Raw genomic sequence first — 19,531 nt, 5'->3', positions numbered from 1 at the left:
TTAGTATAAACAAAGAATCATTAAAAAATATGGCCATTCATGTCGGAGTTTTTGCCTTATAAGAGAAGGGCTTTGTCTATCCTTCACATTTTTACCTAAGCTTTACCTAAAATTGCGAGCATTTCATGCATGCTAGCACTCTCAGGGTGGGGTTGGTAGCCATGGTGGGAAATTTTAAGGGAAAATGTGTAGGATAGTCAAGGCTAGAGAGAGAGATCTGGCTGGTTGGCTTCCTAGGGTACAGGATTTTCAAAGAATTGCTTCAGGTTGGGAGGTATTTAGCTAGGAGACTCACTCCCACAATGATCATTGGGATTTGCATGACCACAGTCCCGCACAACACTTGGAAAGCGTATGAATGAATACAGTGAAGCCTGCACTATGGACTAAACAACCACTGTAAAACATCCCTAGTGTTTTCAGGAGAACTTAAAATATAGACCACAAGCCAATTCTCCTTTCAGTTGCACATGTGCAATTCCCATTGACTCCAGCTGGAGTCATACCTGCATAACTCAGAGCAGAATTTGTCCCAGTGTCTATTATGCAAGAGGGTTTTTTTGGCTCCTTGGGTGACCACTTAAAACAGGGTTCATTCTATTTGATATTCTTTGTAATTCAAATGCATTACTTCACTGGAAGTGGCAGTACCTGGGAGCAAACTACCATCTCTTGAATGCAGTTGCCTGCACCTCCCAAGTGCTAGGGCATCAGAATATCTTTTTTTTTTTTTTTTTTTTGCTTTGTCCACACTGGTCAAAGAGAAACTATGGAGTGAAGAATGGTGTGCTCTGCTACAGCTGAATGGATTATGGATTACAATAGCTCAATATTGATGGAATTAATTCTTTCACAATTACTGGCATATTGGAGCTAGCTGACAGAATCAAGATGGCCTGTCTATTAACTAAGGCCACCAGAACCCTTTAAGGCTCATTCTGTAGCAGAGCAGCATTTGGTCAGCAGCATCTGCAGCACTGGTATTGCATGCCTGCAGAATGCCTACTATCGCTCTGTAGGGTGCAGCAATGTGCGTATTCATATAGTGACTCCATTGAAAGAAAAGGGCAGATTTTCTCACTGTTATGTCACCAGGAGGCAGAAATAAGCTTTGTTAGTGCCTTCTTTCCCCCTCCCTTTCTTTAATAATAAAATATTGGCCGGTTGTAACAATATCCGGCACTGATGCTTTTAACGTTTTCAGCTTATTTCAAAAGGTGAATTCAATTGTGGTCTGTTCTGTGGACTTGGAGCCAGAAACTCCTGAGTTCTAATCCCTGCTCTGACACTGATTCTTTCTGTGGGCTTGGGCAAATCACTTAATCTCTCTGTGCCCCAGCTTCCCCATCTGTAAAATGGAAATAACAGTACTTCCCTAATACACAGGGTTATTGTGATGATCAGTGAATTAGGGCTTCATCCTGAAAACACTTAGGTGCATGAATAGTCCAATTTCAGTCACTAGGACTACTCACATGCATAAATATTGGCATGATTAGAACTTTAGTATTTTGAGAAAGAGCTCTGATGATAGAAAGGGCTATGGAAACGCCAAGAATAAATACCCAGTTTTTCCAATTCTTGCAAATTGATCATGAGTCTTGTGACACATGGTGCTTTTTCTTAAAGTTCCAGCTCCTGGAATCCTGTGATTATAGAGAATTTCAGCTTTCTCATATTTTTATGTTTCTAGCCTTCATGGTTACTGAGGAAAGCTTCAGAATGGGACCCTGAGAGACAAACACCAGAATGCAAATGAAAAGAACCCCAAATTTATAATTTTTTAAAGAAATCTTATACATTTTAAGACAATCTCATAATTTTGCAGGGCCTGACTCATGATTTTTGAAAGCCTGGTTTTGGCAATACTGCACATGTGTAAGCATTATAAACTATATCTTTAGGCAGACAAGTGAAGACAGAATCTGTACTTTCATGCTACCCCCCATTAGAATTACAGCTTGCCCTTTTATTTTCAGTAATTGCTCTAATTCCTTGTAATAACAACACCAGTTATATCAATGCTGATTCCATCATAGCAATATGAAGCGCTTGATTTCTTCAGTTACTTTGCCCATGGAATTTCCATTACCTATACGGGGTGGCTGCAACATTGGACATTCTACCTGTACCATCTATCTGTGGTTGTTTAAAGACCTGAATAGTTTATGGACTACTGACAGAAGGTAACCAGGATCCCCATGGGTTTTCATTATGCCATTGATTAAAACAAAAACAAACAAACAAAAACCCCACCACACATACGTGGTTGAGGAAAGGACTGAAAAATACAATAATCTTGTCTGACAGTTGCACTGTATGCTGATTATATGTTCCTTTTGAAACTGGGTGAAAATCCCTTTTGCTTAGCATAAATATTTTTAGATTTGTTTCTTTAAAAAAAAAGGAAGCTGGTGCTTATTGTTGTCTCAAAATCAACTCTGCTATTGTTTGGAAAAGATTATTGATTGGATTGTTAATTTAAACAGTCTGTGGTGGTTGTGACAGTGCACATGGTTACAATTAACCTTGCAATGCAGAATTCATTATTGAAGAAGCACTAATGAGCCATTCTAAGGTCTGTACTGATCGCAGAATGCCTGGATGCAGCAGATCACTATTGGCCGCAATGTCATTCCTCGTCTTTAGTGTCACACAGTCTGTGAGGGATGGAGAGATATAAAATATTTGTTAAGGTATTTGTGTTAAAATCTTCCTCTCTACTAGCCTATACTAGCATTGTGTGCATACCCAGTAAAATATTTCTGACATGAGCTCTCCTACCCCCAAATCAGCTGTCTACTGGATGTGCTGTAAGATCAAGCAACGTGACATTTGAAGCAACATTGGGAGAACTATAAAGTACTGACCATGTGGGCCTCAGCCACAGAGTTCAGATCCAGATCTGAACGTCCACAAAGATGGCAAGTGTTCATTCTGATTTGGAGTTCTGATTCAGGGCTATCTATGCATTAAACTGGTTGCTTACGGCCAAGGGCTTACTTGCTGTTACCTTCCTTAGTGCAGGTTTGGCTGTATGTGTTGTTTATAGCATTTGTTCCATAGCGAAAGTTATCGTTAGAATGCAGTTATAGTCTGTTAGAAAAGTGACTGTGTGAACCTTTGACCAAGCTACTATCTGTGTGCATTTTAGCATTCTGTCTAGTGACTTCAAGGACACAATACATTTGTGCTGCTACTTCTTCCTGTTAGCTTGCAGAGCTCATATGGGTATGTGAGACTGAACTGGAGTCAGTTATAATCAGGATTATTAACTGAGTTTCAACTGCAGAACCTTCACTGCACATCTCAACCTACCCTGAATACAGTTTATCACAGGATTGTAGAACTAAAAGTATTTCTAGGCAATCACAACCACAGACATGGTGCAATAAAACCTTTGTAGCTCCCTGTCGCACACAGCTCCACCACATCTGTCATTTAGGCCATTTCTTGGGCTGCTGTCTGTGCAAGCCTTTTTAGAAATACCTGTAATTGCAAAACAGGCTTTTTCTGTTATCACTGTGAATCTACCAAAATATGTCTATCAGACTCAGGTTCAGTTAGGCTCTTCCGCTCTTAGCAGGGGGAATGCCAGAAGCTGCTCTGCTCTGGAGCTTAGATGCTCTGTGGGAGCATAGCCACGGGAACTCTCTGCTATGGAGTTTCCATTGTGTCATGCAGAACACAAGGCCGGTCTAGAGTGAAGCTGGAGAGCCAGAAAGGAGAGCAGGGAAAAGAAAACTCATTTGACTTTAATGCTGTGAACTGTACATTGACAAATTCTCCAAGTATTAGAGGGCCTGATCTAACTCCCAGTGCAGTCCGTGGCAATCTTTCCATTGACTGCAGGAGGAGTTGGATTGGGGCTATGGTCACAACAAAGGAGGGTCGTGAACATGAATCAGAACCTGACTTGGAGGCTGGAAGGACAAGTATCCATGAGACAATCTCTTTCTTCAGAAAGTGAAGAAACTCTGGTCTAGCAGAGAGAGCTAGTCCTAGGGATGTGCAATCATTTGGCCACCTGTAGTTGCCCCTTCGACATTCACAAAATTCCTGGACAGGGCATGGCGGGCTGCATAAACTGGCACCCCTTGCAGGTGACTTCCCCTAAAAATAGGCCAGACTGGCACTGCTAGTAGATCCGACTAATGGGGAATGTTTTACAATCTCCATTATCATTATTTCCCCAACTCAGCCTAGCCATCTTAAAGTGGCTGATTTCTTGTAGGCCTTGTGGCAGATGCGAGTCCTGAGAAGGGATTTAAAGAAGGAGAGGGACGGATCAGTTCAGGGAGGTGATCCATTGGACGAGGAGCAGCGTGTAAGAAATTGCAAAGATGTTTTGGGGAGTAGAGAAGTAGGTGGTCCAGGCTGGTCTCATTGGCAAAGAAGAAAAGGACTGGGGTGACGTGATAAAAGACAAAGAGTCCTGTGGCATCTTATAGACTAACAGATGTATTGGAGCATAAGCTTTCATGGGTGAATACCCATTTCGTCAGACGCATACCCACTTCGTCACCCACGAAAGCTTATGCTCCAATACGTCTGTTAGTCTATAAGGTGCCACAGGACTCTTTGTCGCTTTTTACAGATCCAGACTAACATGGCTACCCCTCTGATACATGGTAAAAGACAGACATAGATAAGGAAGGAGGGGTAAAACTGGGAAGGGCCTTGAAAGTGGGAACAAAAAACTTGAACTTCATGTGGTGTAAGAGGGGAAGTTAATAGAGGGATTCAAAAAGGAAGAGGATGTGGCCAGAAGAACAGGCAAGAAGTACGGCTTTAGCAGCTGTGCTCTATATGGACTGGAAGAAGGTGATGTTGGTGTCAGGGAAGCTGAAGAAGAGCAGGTTACAGTACTTATGGCATGTGGTGATGAGTGCCTTGGTCAGAGGTTTTGAGTCTGGACAATAAAAAGCAGGATTCTAAAAACATTATGGAAGAAGAATGGAAAGATTTTGAAACAGTCTGGATATATGGGGCAAAGAGAGGGAATGATTCCTGGGTTATGGGTCTGATTGCCAGGCAGGATGGAGATGTTGTCAAGAGTAACAGACAATGCAGGGTTTGTGTGTGCGTGCGTGTGTGCATATTGAGCCTTAATTTACTTTCTGTTAAATTTCATTCCATTCCTCCCGGTGCTGATTTCATGTGTGACTGAAGCTAGTAACTCTGTGATTAGTGCATGGGGTCCCTGTCTGAGTGGGTTTGCTTGATATATCCCAGCACTTTGCAGTCTTTGTGGACATCAATTAGTTGCTGTTGCAATGAACTCTTCTCTTACATGTTGTGTGGTGTGCTTGTTCAGATTACTGACATTAAAATGAACTTCTGTTTTTGCCGGGAGTTAACCCTGGAGGACCAACCAAGTGTCATGTCAGGTTCTGCAGGTGCCATCTCAGCAATAATCCCCTGAGTCACTCTCAGTTAGAGATGAGCTCAAGTCACAAAATCTGTGTCTGGACACCTCATAGTTCAGGATGTGCAGATCCTTGGTTTTGGTTTGATCCATCATAACGATAGGTGCCGTTTGCAAAATCTGGATCTAGTTCTGTGCTGAGATTTAAAACACTCCAAAAATAGGGGTTCTTCTTAGCCAGGGTTTTGGTCTGGGCCTGTCACTACTCTCAATGAGACTGTTTATTCCAGCTCTTAAGAGAATAACATTAACAGACTCTGACACTGATTTCTCCTTCCTTTAATACTGCCTCCCCTTTATGTTCTGTTCATTTCTTAATTTATGAACATGTATTTTACCACTAGATGTCCTTAGTTCTCACGCCGATCCCACACTAGCATAACTAGAGACCCAGAATCCTGCAGCAATTGGTGACTGTATAATAACTGATTTATAAGAAGGGCTATTCTCTGTCAGCATTATTGGGTTACCCAGCCACTGAGAAATCATTTACGTAACTGCTGAGAAAATACCAGCTTCCAAATATTGTATACTAATTATGGGAAAGTACAACAGAAGGAGAGAAACATTGCTGAGGGATTTGGTAGTGAAAGGTACATTCTCACATGCACATTTGTAACCACTAAGGAATGACAGACCTTAATTTCTTTACTAGCAAAATATCTTCCACTTTTCTACTCTGACCACCTTCCTACAAATGTTCCTACAACAATGAAGTTAAAAGGCTTTTTTTTCTCTCCCTATTGATAGCTGCCCAATAATAGCAGGTGTGCAAGAGGCAAAAGATTGTGTATTTGTACAATATTCCTGAAGATGTCCAAAACTACATTTAGTGTGTGTGTGTCTTATATACGTACACACACACTTCCTTTATAGACCACTTTCTCCCATGCAGTATGCAGTGTTAATACTTGTATGTACAACAGAGGGGTGAAAAACGTAATGTTTTCTGAGAAGGAAGACCATATTTAACTCCAGGTGACCAAAGACTGTTTCAACCTTGAATGGTGATCTTTGGGTATAGTACTTTATTTCGGTGGTGTGGCTTTTTTTCTCTTGTTCTGTTTTGCAGAAGGAACACTCATCCTACCTTGGTTTGCTTGTTTGTTTATATTTCCCCCCTCCAGAAAGCCCATTGCTGACCCCGCTACCGTGGTACTGCTGTTTCACAAAGCTGGAGTCGACACGCATGTAGGGGAGAGGGTTGTCACTCTGGCAATTTGTCCTTCCCAAATAGATGTGACTGTTTTGCTAGCTTTCCCTTATTTATTCCTTTTGGTTAGTTCGTTTGCGGGAGTTGGTGGCTTTTTGTTTTTGTTTTTTTTTAACCTGGAGGGTTAGCTATGCAATTTGGTTTCTTCTCTGCCAACCAACGTGAGTAGCACAGAGCTCTTAAAAAAACCACCCCCTTCATGCTATCCCTTGCCCCTTTTCCATACCCTGCTGCTCCCACTCAAGCAAAGTTTACAGAATCACTCTTTTATTTGTAAATCTTTGGACAGTGGGAAGGGAAGCTTTGAAAAGAGGAATAAAATCTCATTGCAACCAAGTCCTTCAATCAGGCTGAATTAACTGCCAGTTAAAACATAATTCCATTCCTATTAAGATGGATGAGTTCCCTCTGAAAGTGGGAGCTTCTGATTTCTTTCTTTCTCTCACTTTCTTTTTAAAATGTTTTTAAGAGCTCTGAACAAATTACTGCTTTGCCAATGGGGAATTGGGCAGGGATTACTCTGATTTTTTGTGTGCCCAGCAGCGAAAGGGTTAATGCCTGCTTTCCTCTTCGGTATCCGCTAGTTGCAGCCCATGTTGTGATCAGTCCATGTCCATGTGCATTTTGTCCCCCAATTTAATAACAAGTCATTAAAAAAGTAACCAGTAATAATGACAGTCCTCTCCAATTTTCTCCAGGACACCCTACCTGCCTGCAATTCACCACAAACATGACGGAGGCTGTAAAAACCTATAAGTGGCAATGCATTGAGTGCAAATCCTGCAGCCTTTGCGGGACCTCTGAAAATGATGTGAGTTGGTTTTTTTTAATGTAAATTAGTGCTGGTGAAAGCAACTGCAATGACTGCCCTAGAATACTGTCCTGTGTTTCACTACAAAACTGTAAAACACTGGCAGCAGCGATGGGTCACTCCTCCATTGCTCCTTCAGTATTCCTGAGCCCTGACTTGGAAAGAACCTCTCTAGTCCAGTTGCAGTAACTCATTTAAGCATTTGTCTCTCCTGAGATTATCATGGGTGCCATATAAGGCCAATTTAGATGATAGTATTTGTGATTTGGACACTTGTCCCATAGAAACTGGACTGAAGCCACAAACCCAATGTCACATAGGTCATTGAACAGCTGTGATCTGGGCTGGGTTTGAATGGGTGGTGGTCTAGAGATGGCAGGTATATCTCCTATTACTAATCTCCCATGTCACCCAATTTGAAGCTCATATGAACTTCAATCTTTATGATAAAACCCAAAACCATGGAAACATTCGGGTTGGAAGGGACTTTTTATTGATAATCTAGTCTATTTCCTTTGCTCCATAGCAAGATAAACGTCAAGCAGCTCTCTGGATTTTGTTTTTAGCAATAAAACAGAAAAATCTTAAGAGTCTGGGTGCATTCTGTTTTAAGAGCGAAGGGGGGATTTTCAGTGCAGTATATGGGTGTCACCCACCCGAACATAGTTTTTTGTGACAATGTGAAGAGCTACAGTCCTCGTGATAGGAACAGCTCATTTACAGACCCCCCTCACTAACCTGCTGAACTTTGCAAAATTTGTTCTGTCCAGGCTGGAGAGTAAAAGGGTCCTGGCAAGAGGGGATGCTCTGGAATAGGTAACACCAGAAATGATCAGAGGAATGGAGAACCTACCTTTTGAGAGGAGACTTAAGCTTGGCTTGTTTAACCTAACCAAATGAAGGCTGATGGGAAATAAATCAGTGGGATAAGTACCAGGGAGGGAGCGGAGTTATTTAAGTGCTGAAAGGGCCAGTGCTGAAAGAAGAACACATTGGATATAAACTGGCCATCAGCAAGTTTAGGCTTAAAATTAGGTGAAGGTTTCTGTAACAGCCTTCCAAGGGAAGCAGTGGGGGCAAAAACCCAACTGGTTTCAAGACTGAGCTTGATAAGTTTATGGAGGAGGTGATATATTATTGAGACAATGGCATGTAGCCCATCTGTGGCTGCTAGTAGCAAATATCCCAAATGGATGGAGATGGGACACTAGATGGGGAGGACTCTCTGTTACTACAGATAATTCTTTCTAGGGTCTCTGGCTGGTAGGTCTTGTTCACATGTTCAGGGTCTAACTGATCACCATTTTTGGGGTCGGAAACGAATTTCATTCTGGGTCAGATTAGCAGACACCCTTGGAGGTTTTTTTTGCTTTCCTCTGCAGCATGAGGCCTGGGTCACTTGCTGGTTTGAACTAGAGTAAACGGTGAATTCTGTGTAACTTGAAGTTTTTAAATCATGATTTGAGGACTTCAGTAACTCAGCCAGAGGTTATGGGTCTATTACAGGAGTGGCCTATTACGAGATTCTGTGGCCTGCAATGTGCAGGTCAGACTAGATGACCATGATGGTCCATTCTGGCCTTAAAGTCTATGAGGGTATAAAGAAGTATATCCAATCTCATATATGGGTGTGGTCTGGGGGCAAATGTCTCTCTGTTTATCTGATCTTGCTAGTGCATTCCCCCAGCTCAAAGGGAGATTTATCAGTTAGAAACTCAAACTGTCTTGTTCAACTCAGATGTGGCCAGAAGGGGTCATTGTGGCAAAGTGAGGAGAGTGTGGGTGGTTGACCCTGGAAGCAGAAATGTGAGGTTTTGTAAATCCATTCATGTTCCCTATGTGCTTATTGTTAAAGCTGTGTTCAAATGTGTGCAGTACTGATTTACATATGCTTGTGTTCCCACCTCAGCAATAGACTAATCAACATTCTCTCTGTCTCTCTCTCTCTCTTGCTTTCCCCCTTCTCCCCGCCAACAATTCTGCTTCAGGACCAGCTGCTCTTCTGTGATGACTGCGACCGTGGCTATCACATGTATTGCTTAAACCCACCAGTGTCTGAACCTCCAGAAGGTAACATGTTCTGGAAGTCTACATCGAGAGCCACAGCAGGGCCCATGGGGAGGAGGGAGGAAATTCAGAAGGTGGTCTTGGGCAAGGTGGGTGAAGGAATTGGGAACCAGACTTAGAGCAATGAGGCAGAGGCAAAATGTCAGGTAGCTTTGTAGTGCACATCTGATTGCTGACAGTTGGCTACCAGGGAGGCAGATCAAGGACCCAGTCCTGAAGGAAAACAAGAGACCATTTGGAAGGGCTGGAGATTCTGTACTGGGGAAAGCCTGAGCTAGAAGTCTCCTGTCTAGTGGGGATGAGGGCTGATAATTTGGTGGGTCTGGGCCCTGATTAACATTAATCTACCTCTCAAATATGGGGAGTTTACAATACTCCATGTTGGAGAATGTGGGGAGTAGGCTGTCCTAAAGTGAAAGGCTGTGCCAGCCACACTGAATAAGGCTTGCAAGGATGCATCCGAAGATTCACCCACGAAAGCTCATGCTCCTATACGTCTGTTAGTCTATAAGATGCCACAGGACTCTTTGCTGCTTTTACAGATCCAGACTAACGTGGCTACCCCTTTGATACTTGGATGCAAGAGTTATTCTTCAGCTGCGCTACAGTTCAGGGATGCCTTGTTGGTGAAGTACAACTCCACCAATTACATCAAATATTTTATTGACCATCTGCCACAGGAGCAGAAGGACCAATTTCAAGCCCTTATTTCAGAAGAAGAGACAATTGCCAAAGCATCCTTGCAAGCCTTACTCAGTGTGACTGGCACAGCCTTTCACTTTATGTCTTCAGTTATATTTATGTGTCGAGGTTCATGGCTGCAATCCTCTGGTCTTCCTAGAGAAGTGTAGAATACATTAGAAGATCTTCCCTTGGAAGGGTCCAAGCTCTTCAGCAATCAGACAGATGAGTCCCTGAACTCTCACAAAGACCCTGCAATCCTTGGGAATTTACATCCCTGCAACAACAACAACAAAAATATAACAAGTCACAGACAGTCCAACAGTCTCGCCCAGTTCAGTATTTCACCTTCCACAAGCAGTATTCTATTGCTGCCTTCTAGTCACCAACTTCATCCAAGTGGCCATTTTGGCCTATTGGTTGACAGTCATGAATCACCATGCTGTATGAATCCTACGGTGTAACATTCTGTCCTCCATCCACTTATGGGGATTCTCTCTCCCATTTCACACCTTCCTGGGAGCTCATCAAACAGATGGATACTGGAAATAATTTCATTAGGATACACCATCCCATTCAATTCCTTCCCCCTTCTCCCTGTCCCTTTTCAAAAACCCTTCTCATCAGGGTCTCTTGAAGCAGGAAGCTCAATTCCTCCTGTTACTGGGGGAATTGAATTGGTTCCTCCCAAATTCAACAGAAGAAGGTTTTACATTTTTGCATTCATTTTCCACAAGGATTCACCTACCACAAGGATCATCCTCATAGATGCATCCATGCGAGGTTGGGGAGCTCACTTTCAGGACTCCACAGCACAGGGCAAATGGGCCCACAGGAATTGTTGCTCTACATCAACGTTATTGAGCTCAGGGCAGTCCAATATGTATCCCTTCACTTCCTACTCAGGATCCAGGGTCACTCCGTAAGAGGCATGACAGACAACCGAGCGATGATATACTACGTCAACCACCAAGGAGGCGCAACATCCCAATCTTTATGTGCAGAGGAAATAAAGCTCTGGAACTGGTGTCTCACCCACCAAATTGACATCTCAGCCCATCTACCGGGTCTGCAGAACACCTTTGCAGACACTCTGAGCAGACATGTGTGCCAGGATCACAAATAAGAACTGAGCAATACTGTTTTTCGGAAGATCTTTCTCACCTGGGGTTCTTCAGCGATAGACCTCTTCGTGACTCCAATACAAAATGCCATCACCTCTGCCTTAGGGGAGGACTTGGTCACAACTCCCTGGAAGATTCCTTCTTCAGCCCTTAGCCTCGGGTTCTGCTATACACTTATCAACACCATTGCTCCTCAGAGTCCTGAATAGGCTGAAACAGTAGAAAGCAGTGGTTATCCTCTTAGCTCCAAAATGGTTGAGACAAATATAGTTCCCACCCTAATCTCACTTTATTACACCTCTGGGTTTGGCTCCTCGATGGCTCTTGGGCCTAGAACAGGATTGTTCTCTTGAGCTGCAGTCTGTGCTGCTGAATAGTAGGAAGCCTGTCCTGAGGAAAACCTACTGTGAGGGGCCAGACCATCTCGGACCAGCTGCTGACCTGCACCCTGACTAACTTCACTGCAACCATTGAGCCCAGCTTCACTGCCTTGGAACTGACACAGTAGCCACAGCTCCTCATTGGCAGCTGGTTTAGCAGCTCTGCTTATAAAACTGGCCTCCCAGCAGATCAGCAGCTGCTAAATGCATATCATATCTGCAACTGTGCTTGCCTTGTTCCAGTCCCTGCTCCTGCTTTTGCTCCAGCCCATTCTCCATTAGCTTCTGGCTTTGATCCCTGGCTCTGTCCCTGGCCTATAACTCTAGTTTACCCTCTAGCTCTGGCATTCAACTTCTGTCCTGGTACTGACCTTGGCTTGTTTCTGGTCTCTGCCCACCCTGGACCCAGCGTTAAACAGTAGGCTGAACTGTCATTTCTGACTTTGGTGAACAGCTGTCATTCTCTCTCTCTGAGTCTTACCTCTCTATCAAACATGTCTACCTATTAAATTGAAAACAAAATGTAGGCTTATCATTCAGCTCTATTAAAGTTCACCTGGCTGCCATTACAGCCTTTCACCAGCCAGTTGAAGGGGTGTCACTTTTTGTGCAACCTGCCACTACAAGATTCCTGAAGGGATTGGCCAACCTCTTTCCTCACATAGGACAGTCTACTCCACTTTGGAACCTTAATTTAGTTCTCAATACCTTGAGAAACCCCCTTTGAACATATGGGGAGTTATTCCCTGCTGCAAAAACCTGCATTCCTCATAGCCATTGCTTCAGCCAGAAGAATAAGTGAATTGGGAGCTCTTATGACTGATCCACCATGTACTGTGTTCTACCGAGGCAAGGTGACTTTGTCCTCATGCTTGCTTCTTATCTGAAGTCTCATCAGACTTTCACATCAACCAGGACATTCAGCTACTGCTCTTTTTTACCCCAAATCTCATGCTTCAATGGAAGAGACCAGTCTCAAAACTTTAGATGTGAAAAGAGCCCTTGCTTTCTATCTCAACAAGACTAAACCCTTCAAATCCTCTCCTAGACTTGTTGTCTCTACTTCAGAGAGAATGAAAGGAGCTCCTCTTTTCAACCAAAGACTATCTAAATGGGTCTTAGGATGTATCTTAGCATGTTTTGAAGCTTTTGGGCTACACCATCTATGTTGGGAACTGCTCATTCCACTAGGGTGAAATCCACCTCTATAACCCCACTTAAGAACATATCATTCCAGACATTTGCAAAGCTGCCATCTGGTCATTGGTGCACACCTTTTCCCAGCATTATGTTGTCGTTCACACCTCTAGATCAGCTGCAGCCTTTGGTGAGGCTGTGCGCCAAACTGTTCTGAACTTGTCTGCTCAGTACCCTTCTCCGTACCTGAGGTACTGTTTGGGAGTCACCTAACATGGAGCCCCCATAGGAACAATAACTTCAAGAAGGAGAGGTTTCTTACCTGTACAGTAACTGGAGTTCTTTGAAATATTATGTCCCTAGGGGTACTCCACTCTGCCCTCCCTTTCCTCTCTGCTTCAGAGTCCTTGCCTTTGAACTTTGGGGTTGAGAAGAAACTGGAGCAATGGCAGGTCTGCCCCTCCCTATATATTCTCCATCTGGAGCATGAAGATGTGTGGGTGCAGGCACAGACCCATGGATGCTGTTGCTGAAAAATCTCTGATGAAAGGCGCATGGGTGCGCATGCACACACATGGTGCACCCATAGGGTCAAAACATCTTGAAGAACTCCAGTTACTGTAGAGGTAAGGAATCTCTCCTTTTCTTCCCCAGTAGAGTTTATAAATGCCCTAATTAGAGATGGTCTTATGGTTTAGGCCTGTCTCTAATGTTTTATGGGAATGGTTTTGTTTTTGTTAATCCACATACAATGTCATTAAACATGGAGTTATAATGGCCAGTGAGACTCCATCTTCTTGTTGTGTTCAGGCAGCATGTGCAGTGCCTCCTTGACATATTTAGACTAGCCAAAAACTATTTAGGGTAGTTTTCAGTGCTGTTCAGACCATCTGTACCTTGGAAAGGGAGACATTTTCAGATCTGTATTATATTCAGTACATAGTTATGTCCTTGGAAGAAATTGCACTTGAAAGTGTTTCTGCTGGTTCTGATTTGTTAGTTGGTTTTGGAACATAAGAACTGGCCCATTGATCTACTAGTTCTTGAGGTTGGTGGGCCTCCAATTAAAATCAATAGAGCCCAATAGAAACTGACAGAGGCCTACAGAATGATTCTAATGGAGTGTACTGGAATGTCTAACAGGGCTGAGACAAGAATAATTATGAATCAACTATGTAGCCATGATGTGTAAGACCACAGGAGTTTTATGTTTTTTTAAATTTTGCTAAAGAGGAAACCAAACTGACAGGGAGAAACTTTTTGGAAATTGAATAGCCAAGATTTCTGTTTAATTGGGAAGTGCCGGGATTAAGTTATCAAATGGCAAAAAGTATTGTGAGGCTGCACATCACAACTGACCAGTAACTTCTGGGGTTAGTCTGACTCTAAGTGAACAACACCAGCGGGAAAGGAGCAATGCTGTACTTGCTTCAGAAATACATTGGAAATTCCAGTTGGGGCAGATACCTTCAGTCCCATTGAAACCATCCCTAGCATACAGTCTCAGTATTCAGAGTTAATACTGTGCATGTGAGATTGATTGATTTTTCATTGATTTACAGGGAGCTGGAGTTGTCATTTGTGCCGGGAACTACTCAGAGAGAGAGCATCAGCTTTTGGCTTTCAAGCCTAAGGAGCTCCAGGGATCAAGATGCAATTTGCTCCTGGAGTTGTGGTACCAGCGCACAGTTCCCATCCAGAACACAGACACACACATGCGCGCACACACACACGTGCGTGCGCACTCACACACACACACACACACACACACAAACACATCGAAGAGAATGGACACTCAAGTATAAGAAGAGATAACAATGGTATTTATTGTCAAAGAGTAAGATTTCACTAATATAGTAACTCCTGGGTTCTACTAGAAGAAACATGTTCTCCTTTTAATTCTCCAAATGGAATCTCTTCACTGCTGTGCATGGTTGATGCTGTATTGTAATAGGCTCACATGCATTATGTTAAGGGGGAAATTGTTATACTGATACCAAGGAGTCAATTTTGTGCGGCCTTGTGCTTTTTTGTTTGATATTCTTTGTAAAGAAAGAAATAGCAACATAGTTCCCAAAGCACTACTGATGATATGCTTTGGTTGGGATGTTGGGAATTGTTACTCCTCACAGGCTTGACTGAAAACCACTTTACTGCAACACTGTGTAGATCTAGAGAGGCTTTGAAGGTTGTGGTAGCTCTGTTCTTCCTGAGTCGTGAATAACGCGAGCATATTGCCACTGAGACAGGAACTGATCTAAAATTCCTTGGGTGACAGTTTCTTTGCTGAATCATCAAACCCTTTGATTTTACTGATATTAGATATTTGATTTTACTGTAAATGAAAGAAGAATGGAATATATATATAGACTCAGAGACACCTACTCCACCCCCTCCAGCTTTTTTTAATGTTCAGGGAGACCATCTTAAAGTGGCGCTGTTATATAGTTCAGATCCAAAAGCCTGTTTTTTATTTAAAAAGAGGTGAGGAGTAATGGTTTACAGAACCTGAAAAGAAAGATTGTCATGGTGGTTTTAAAATTTAAATAAAAATAGCTTTCCTTTATTTAAACAGTCCCCTGCTGTGTAGCACACCCAAACGAAATAGCATTGAGCTCATGTATCAGAACCAGGAAGCGTCACTGTAATTCGCTGTCCAAACTAAGTGAAATGGAGAAAAGTGAACAACAACAAAACAAAAGCATCAATGGAGTATAAGTGCTTTTTTTTTTAAACAATCTTCTCCATTTCAGTAATCTAAGGGGTCAAACATGTAAGGACTATTTTTAAAAAAATATGATTTTTAAGGTTGCAAATATGCTACTCCTGATTCTACCAAGTATACAAGAATTGTCCTATCTTGGGTGTGATATAAAATCTGTTTATAAACAGATTTAAAAGCTTGCATGAGAGGAGGAATGTAATATAGGTTGATGAATCCCAAGCAGCATGAGTGACTCAGGATGCCTATGCAAGGTGGTAAGGACACTAAGATTGCATTTGGGATATATATATTAATTGAAGCCTCTCTGCAAAATTATTCACCCTGAGGATTTAAATTGACATTGTCAAAATAAATGTAATTTAGTTTAAAAAAGGTCCTTCCCTGTGTTACTAATAACACCTCAGACTATTAAATTTAAATGAACTGTATAAATTTAATTTACTTTTCATTTTTTATGTGGTTTGTTTAGCTTTTTTACTTCTTTCAGCTTGAACACAGAAACCAGTCTGGTCAGTTTCTCAGTCTTGTTCTCGTGAACTCACACACAGTGCAGTTGTGTGTGAGTTCACAAAACTGCTCTAGAATTGTTTCAATCCCACAAAAACTGTTTTCTTTAAATTCCAAGGTGGTTCCTGAGCACTTTATTTCTAGCCCTATTGCACCAAATCTACCCCTCGTGCAGCTCTATTGTCTTCTCCTGGGATTAATTTAATCCATTAGTAGGGGACAATGCCCAAATTTAGCGTCCCCAAACTACTAGATAGTGTCAGTTGAAAAGTGTGCAAAAATCATCTCTCTGTGTCACGCATTGGGAGGGGAAGATAGGAGCTTAAATTTCTACGACAGGCCTACATTATACAATCCTAGACCATCAAATAGGATTTGTGTCCACACAGCTACAATAAGATGATTTACATACTGTTTAAACAAAACCATTTTAAAACTTTAAATGACCAACTTTCTTTCAACCTCATTGGGCAACATGCTGAAGCACTTCAAACTATTCATCCCCATTGTCTCATCCAAATCTCTGAGCGGCCATCGCCTTTCTTTTCAGCTCCCTCCCATCTGTTAGAATCCCCTTAGGAAGAGCTAAGGGAGTCTGTCACATTTCCTCAACGCTCCCATGCACATTGCCTTCTTAGCTTCCCCTGGCAGATATTCTGGATCCATAACTAGAGACTGAGTAGGATACAAGACGCTAGAGATGCCCAAACCTTTTGGTACAGATGCCCAAACCTTTTGCACTGGCAGCTTGCGAGGAGCTGGATGGCCACAGCTTATTTGCACACACATTTGCATACATTTGTTAATCAAAATAAATTGCCATGACTTTCATATTTGCCTGTTGTTTCAATTAAACCCTCATGAAAACTTACAAGGGTTTAGCTGTGTCATTTCCACCCTGCACTTTCAGGAGACTACAGCAGCGGCCCATATCCTAGGACTCCAGGAGCCTCAGTTGGCCTATCAGCTGTACCTGTGTCCCTCTACTCAAAGCATTAACAAGAACTGATTGTTTTACAGCCTCTGTATCCCATATCTAATCTACCAAGGCAGAGTTAGTTAGCTACAGTCCAGAATCCAAATGTATGAGTTCAAATTAATAGTAACTTTCTTGTCATGGTCCAGTTACATATCATTCATTCAGGCTTTACTCTCACATATCTATTTGCACAGACAGTTCCAGTTAACTTCTAGCAGCCTGATAGATCCAAAGCTTTCACCTCTCTGACATTAAGATGTTCCTGCAACTTATTCTCCCTGATTCACAGCCTTATTCTTAGGCAATAGGCAGGTACATTCCACTCAGTAATAATTCTTAGCATGTACATAGAGCTGGACAACTTCAAAGTGCTTTAAAACATTAATTATTGAATCTACACAATACCTATTATGTAAATAGTGCTGTACCCATTTTACAGAGGCACAGAAAATTATACCATGTCTTGCCCATAGTCATACAATGAAAAAGTGGGGAATAGAACTCCTGAATCCTGATTCCCAGTCAGCTTTTTTAACCATTGGACACATTTCCTTATGCTACTCCTTTGCTGTACACTTATTTAAAGGAACAATCCACAATAAGGCAATTTTCGAAACCCAGCATAATCATGACATTCTCATAGGCGAACTAGGGAAATGTGGTCTAGAGTAAATAACTATGAAGTGGGTGCACAACTGGCTGAAAGACAGTAATCAAAGAGTAGTTATCAATGTTCGCTGTCAAACTGGGGGAGGGGTATATCTAGTGGTGTTCTGTCCTGAGTCTGGTACTACTCAATATTTTCATTAATATCTGAGATAATGGATTGGAGAAAATCTTGTAAAGTCTATGGATGACACCAAGCTGGGAGGGGTTGCAAGCACTTTGGAGGACAGGATTAAAATTTAAAATGACCTTGACAAATTAAAGAATTGGTCTGAAATCAACAAGAGAAAATTCAATTAAGACAAGTACAAAGTACTTCACTTACGCAGGAAAAATCAATGCGCAACTACAAAATGGGGAATAACTGGCTAGGTGGAAGTACTGCTGAAAAGGATCTGGGGGTTATAGTGGATAACAAATTAAATATGAGTCAATGTGATGTAGTTGCTAAAAAGGCTAATATCATTCTGGGATGTATTAACAGGTGCCTTGTATGTAAGACACAGAAGGTAATTGTCCTGCTCTACTAAGCAATGGTGAGACTTCAGCTGGAGTATTGTGTCCAGTGCTGGGTGCTACAGTTTAGGAATGATGTTGAAAAATTGGAGAGAGTTCAGAGTAGAGCAACAAAAATGATAAAAGGGTTAGAAAACCTGTGAGGAAAGGGCATGTTTAGACTTCAAAAAAGAATAACAGTCTTCAAATATGTTAACGGCTGTTATAAAGAGGACTGTGATCAACTGTTCTCTTTGTCCACTGAATATAGGAAAAGAAGTAATGGGCTTGATCTGTTGCAAGGCAGATTTAGGTTAGATATTAGGAAAATCTTTCTGATTATATGAGTATTTAAGTTGTGGAACAAGTTCCAAGGGAGTGGTGTGGAATCCTCATCACTAGAAGGTTAGGCAAATACCTGTCAGGGATGGTCTGGTTTTACTTGGTCCTGCCTCAGCGCAGGGGGGTGGACTTGATGACCTGTTGAGGTCTCTTCCAGCTTTACATTTCTGTGATTTGATGATTCTAAGCTCTAGTGTAAGGGAAAAACCTTTTGGGGACTCTGTCGTCATGCTTCCCTCTCTTTTTTCATGGCAGGAAGTAACATTTTGCAAATTGAATAACTATCCATTCAAAGTTGAACAATTTTCACCATTTTTATTTGTTTCTTGGGAATGTTGTTCTTAGAGGCTTTTAAAAAACTAAATCGGTACATTAACAACTAAACGTTTGTGATTACAGTAAATGGGTATTTTCATTGGCTCTGGCACAGCTGTGTGAGTTGTTAGCGGCACTTGATGTGAACCAAATACTGAAGGTTAGACTAGGATAAAAAGGTGTTTTAAAACTGCTAGTGAATACATGTGAACTGATACTTTTAAAAACTCCAGTATACAGTATTTTAATGCAGACTGGAGCAAACTACCAAGGGAAATGGTGGATTCTCCATCTCTTGAAGTGCTCAAATCAAGACTGAATGCCTTGTTAGGTGATGTGCTTTAGTCAAAGACAATTATAGTCAAACAGTTAGTCAAACACAGGAGTAACTGGGTGAAATTCTGACCTACTGGAGGTCAGATTAGATCAGCAATTCTCAACCGGGGTCCGGGGCCCCGTGGGGGGGTCGCAAGCAGGTTTCAGTGGGTCTGCTGAGCAGGGCCAGCATTAGACTCACTGGAGCCCAGGGCAGAATGCTGAAGCCCTGCTGCATAGGGCTGAAGCATGGGACCCTGAGCCTTGCCACCCAGAGTTGAAGCCGAAGCCTGAGCAGCTTAGGTTTGTGGGGCCCCCTATGTTGTGGGGCCCAGACAATTGCCCT

General features: G+C 42.2%; 1 protein-coding gene across 1 annotated transcript in view; it reads left to right on the top strand.

Moving 5' to 3' along the window:
• The window catches only part of DPF3 (double PHD fingers 3), a 203,059-nt gene extending 188,528 nt beyond the window's left edge, over positions 1-14,531 (top strand). Inside the window, exons 9-11 of the mRNA XM_024218832.3 lie at positions 7,340-7,452; positions 9,441-9,522; positions 14,404-14,531. Of these exons, the coding sequence (XP_024074600.1) occupies positions 7,340-7,452; positions 9,441-9,522; positions 14,404-14,474 (266 nt within the window). The 3' untranslated portion in view covers positions 14,475-14,531. The remainder of the gene's footprint in view (positions 1-7,339; positions 7,453-9,440; positions 9,523-14,403) is intronic.
• The last annotated feature ends 5,000 nt before the right edge of the window (positions 14,532-19,531 follow it).

This window comes from Terrapene carolina, unplaced genomic scaffold (assembly GCF_002925995.2).
Source record: "Terrapene carolina triunguis isolate 2854851 unplaced genomic scaffold, T_m_triunguis-2.0 Scaffold96, whole genome shotgun sequence".
NCBI classification, from domain to species: domain Eukaryota; kingdom Metazoa; phylum Chordata; order Testudines; family Emydidae; genus Terrapene; species Terrapene triunguis.
This window is presented reverse-complemented; position numbering and strand designations above follow the sequence as displayed.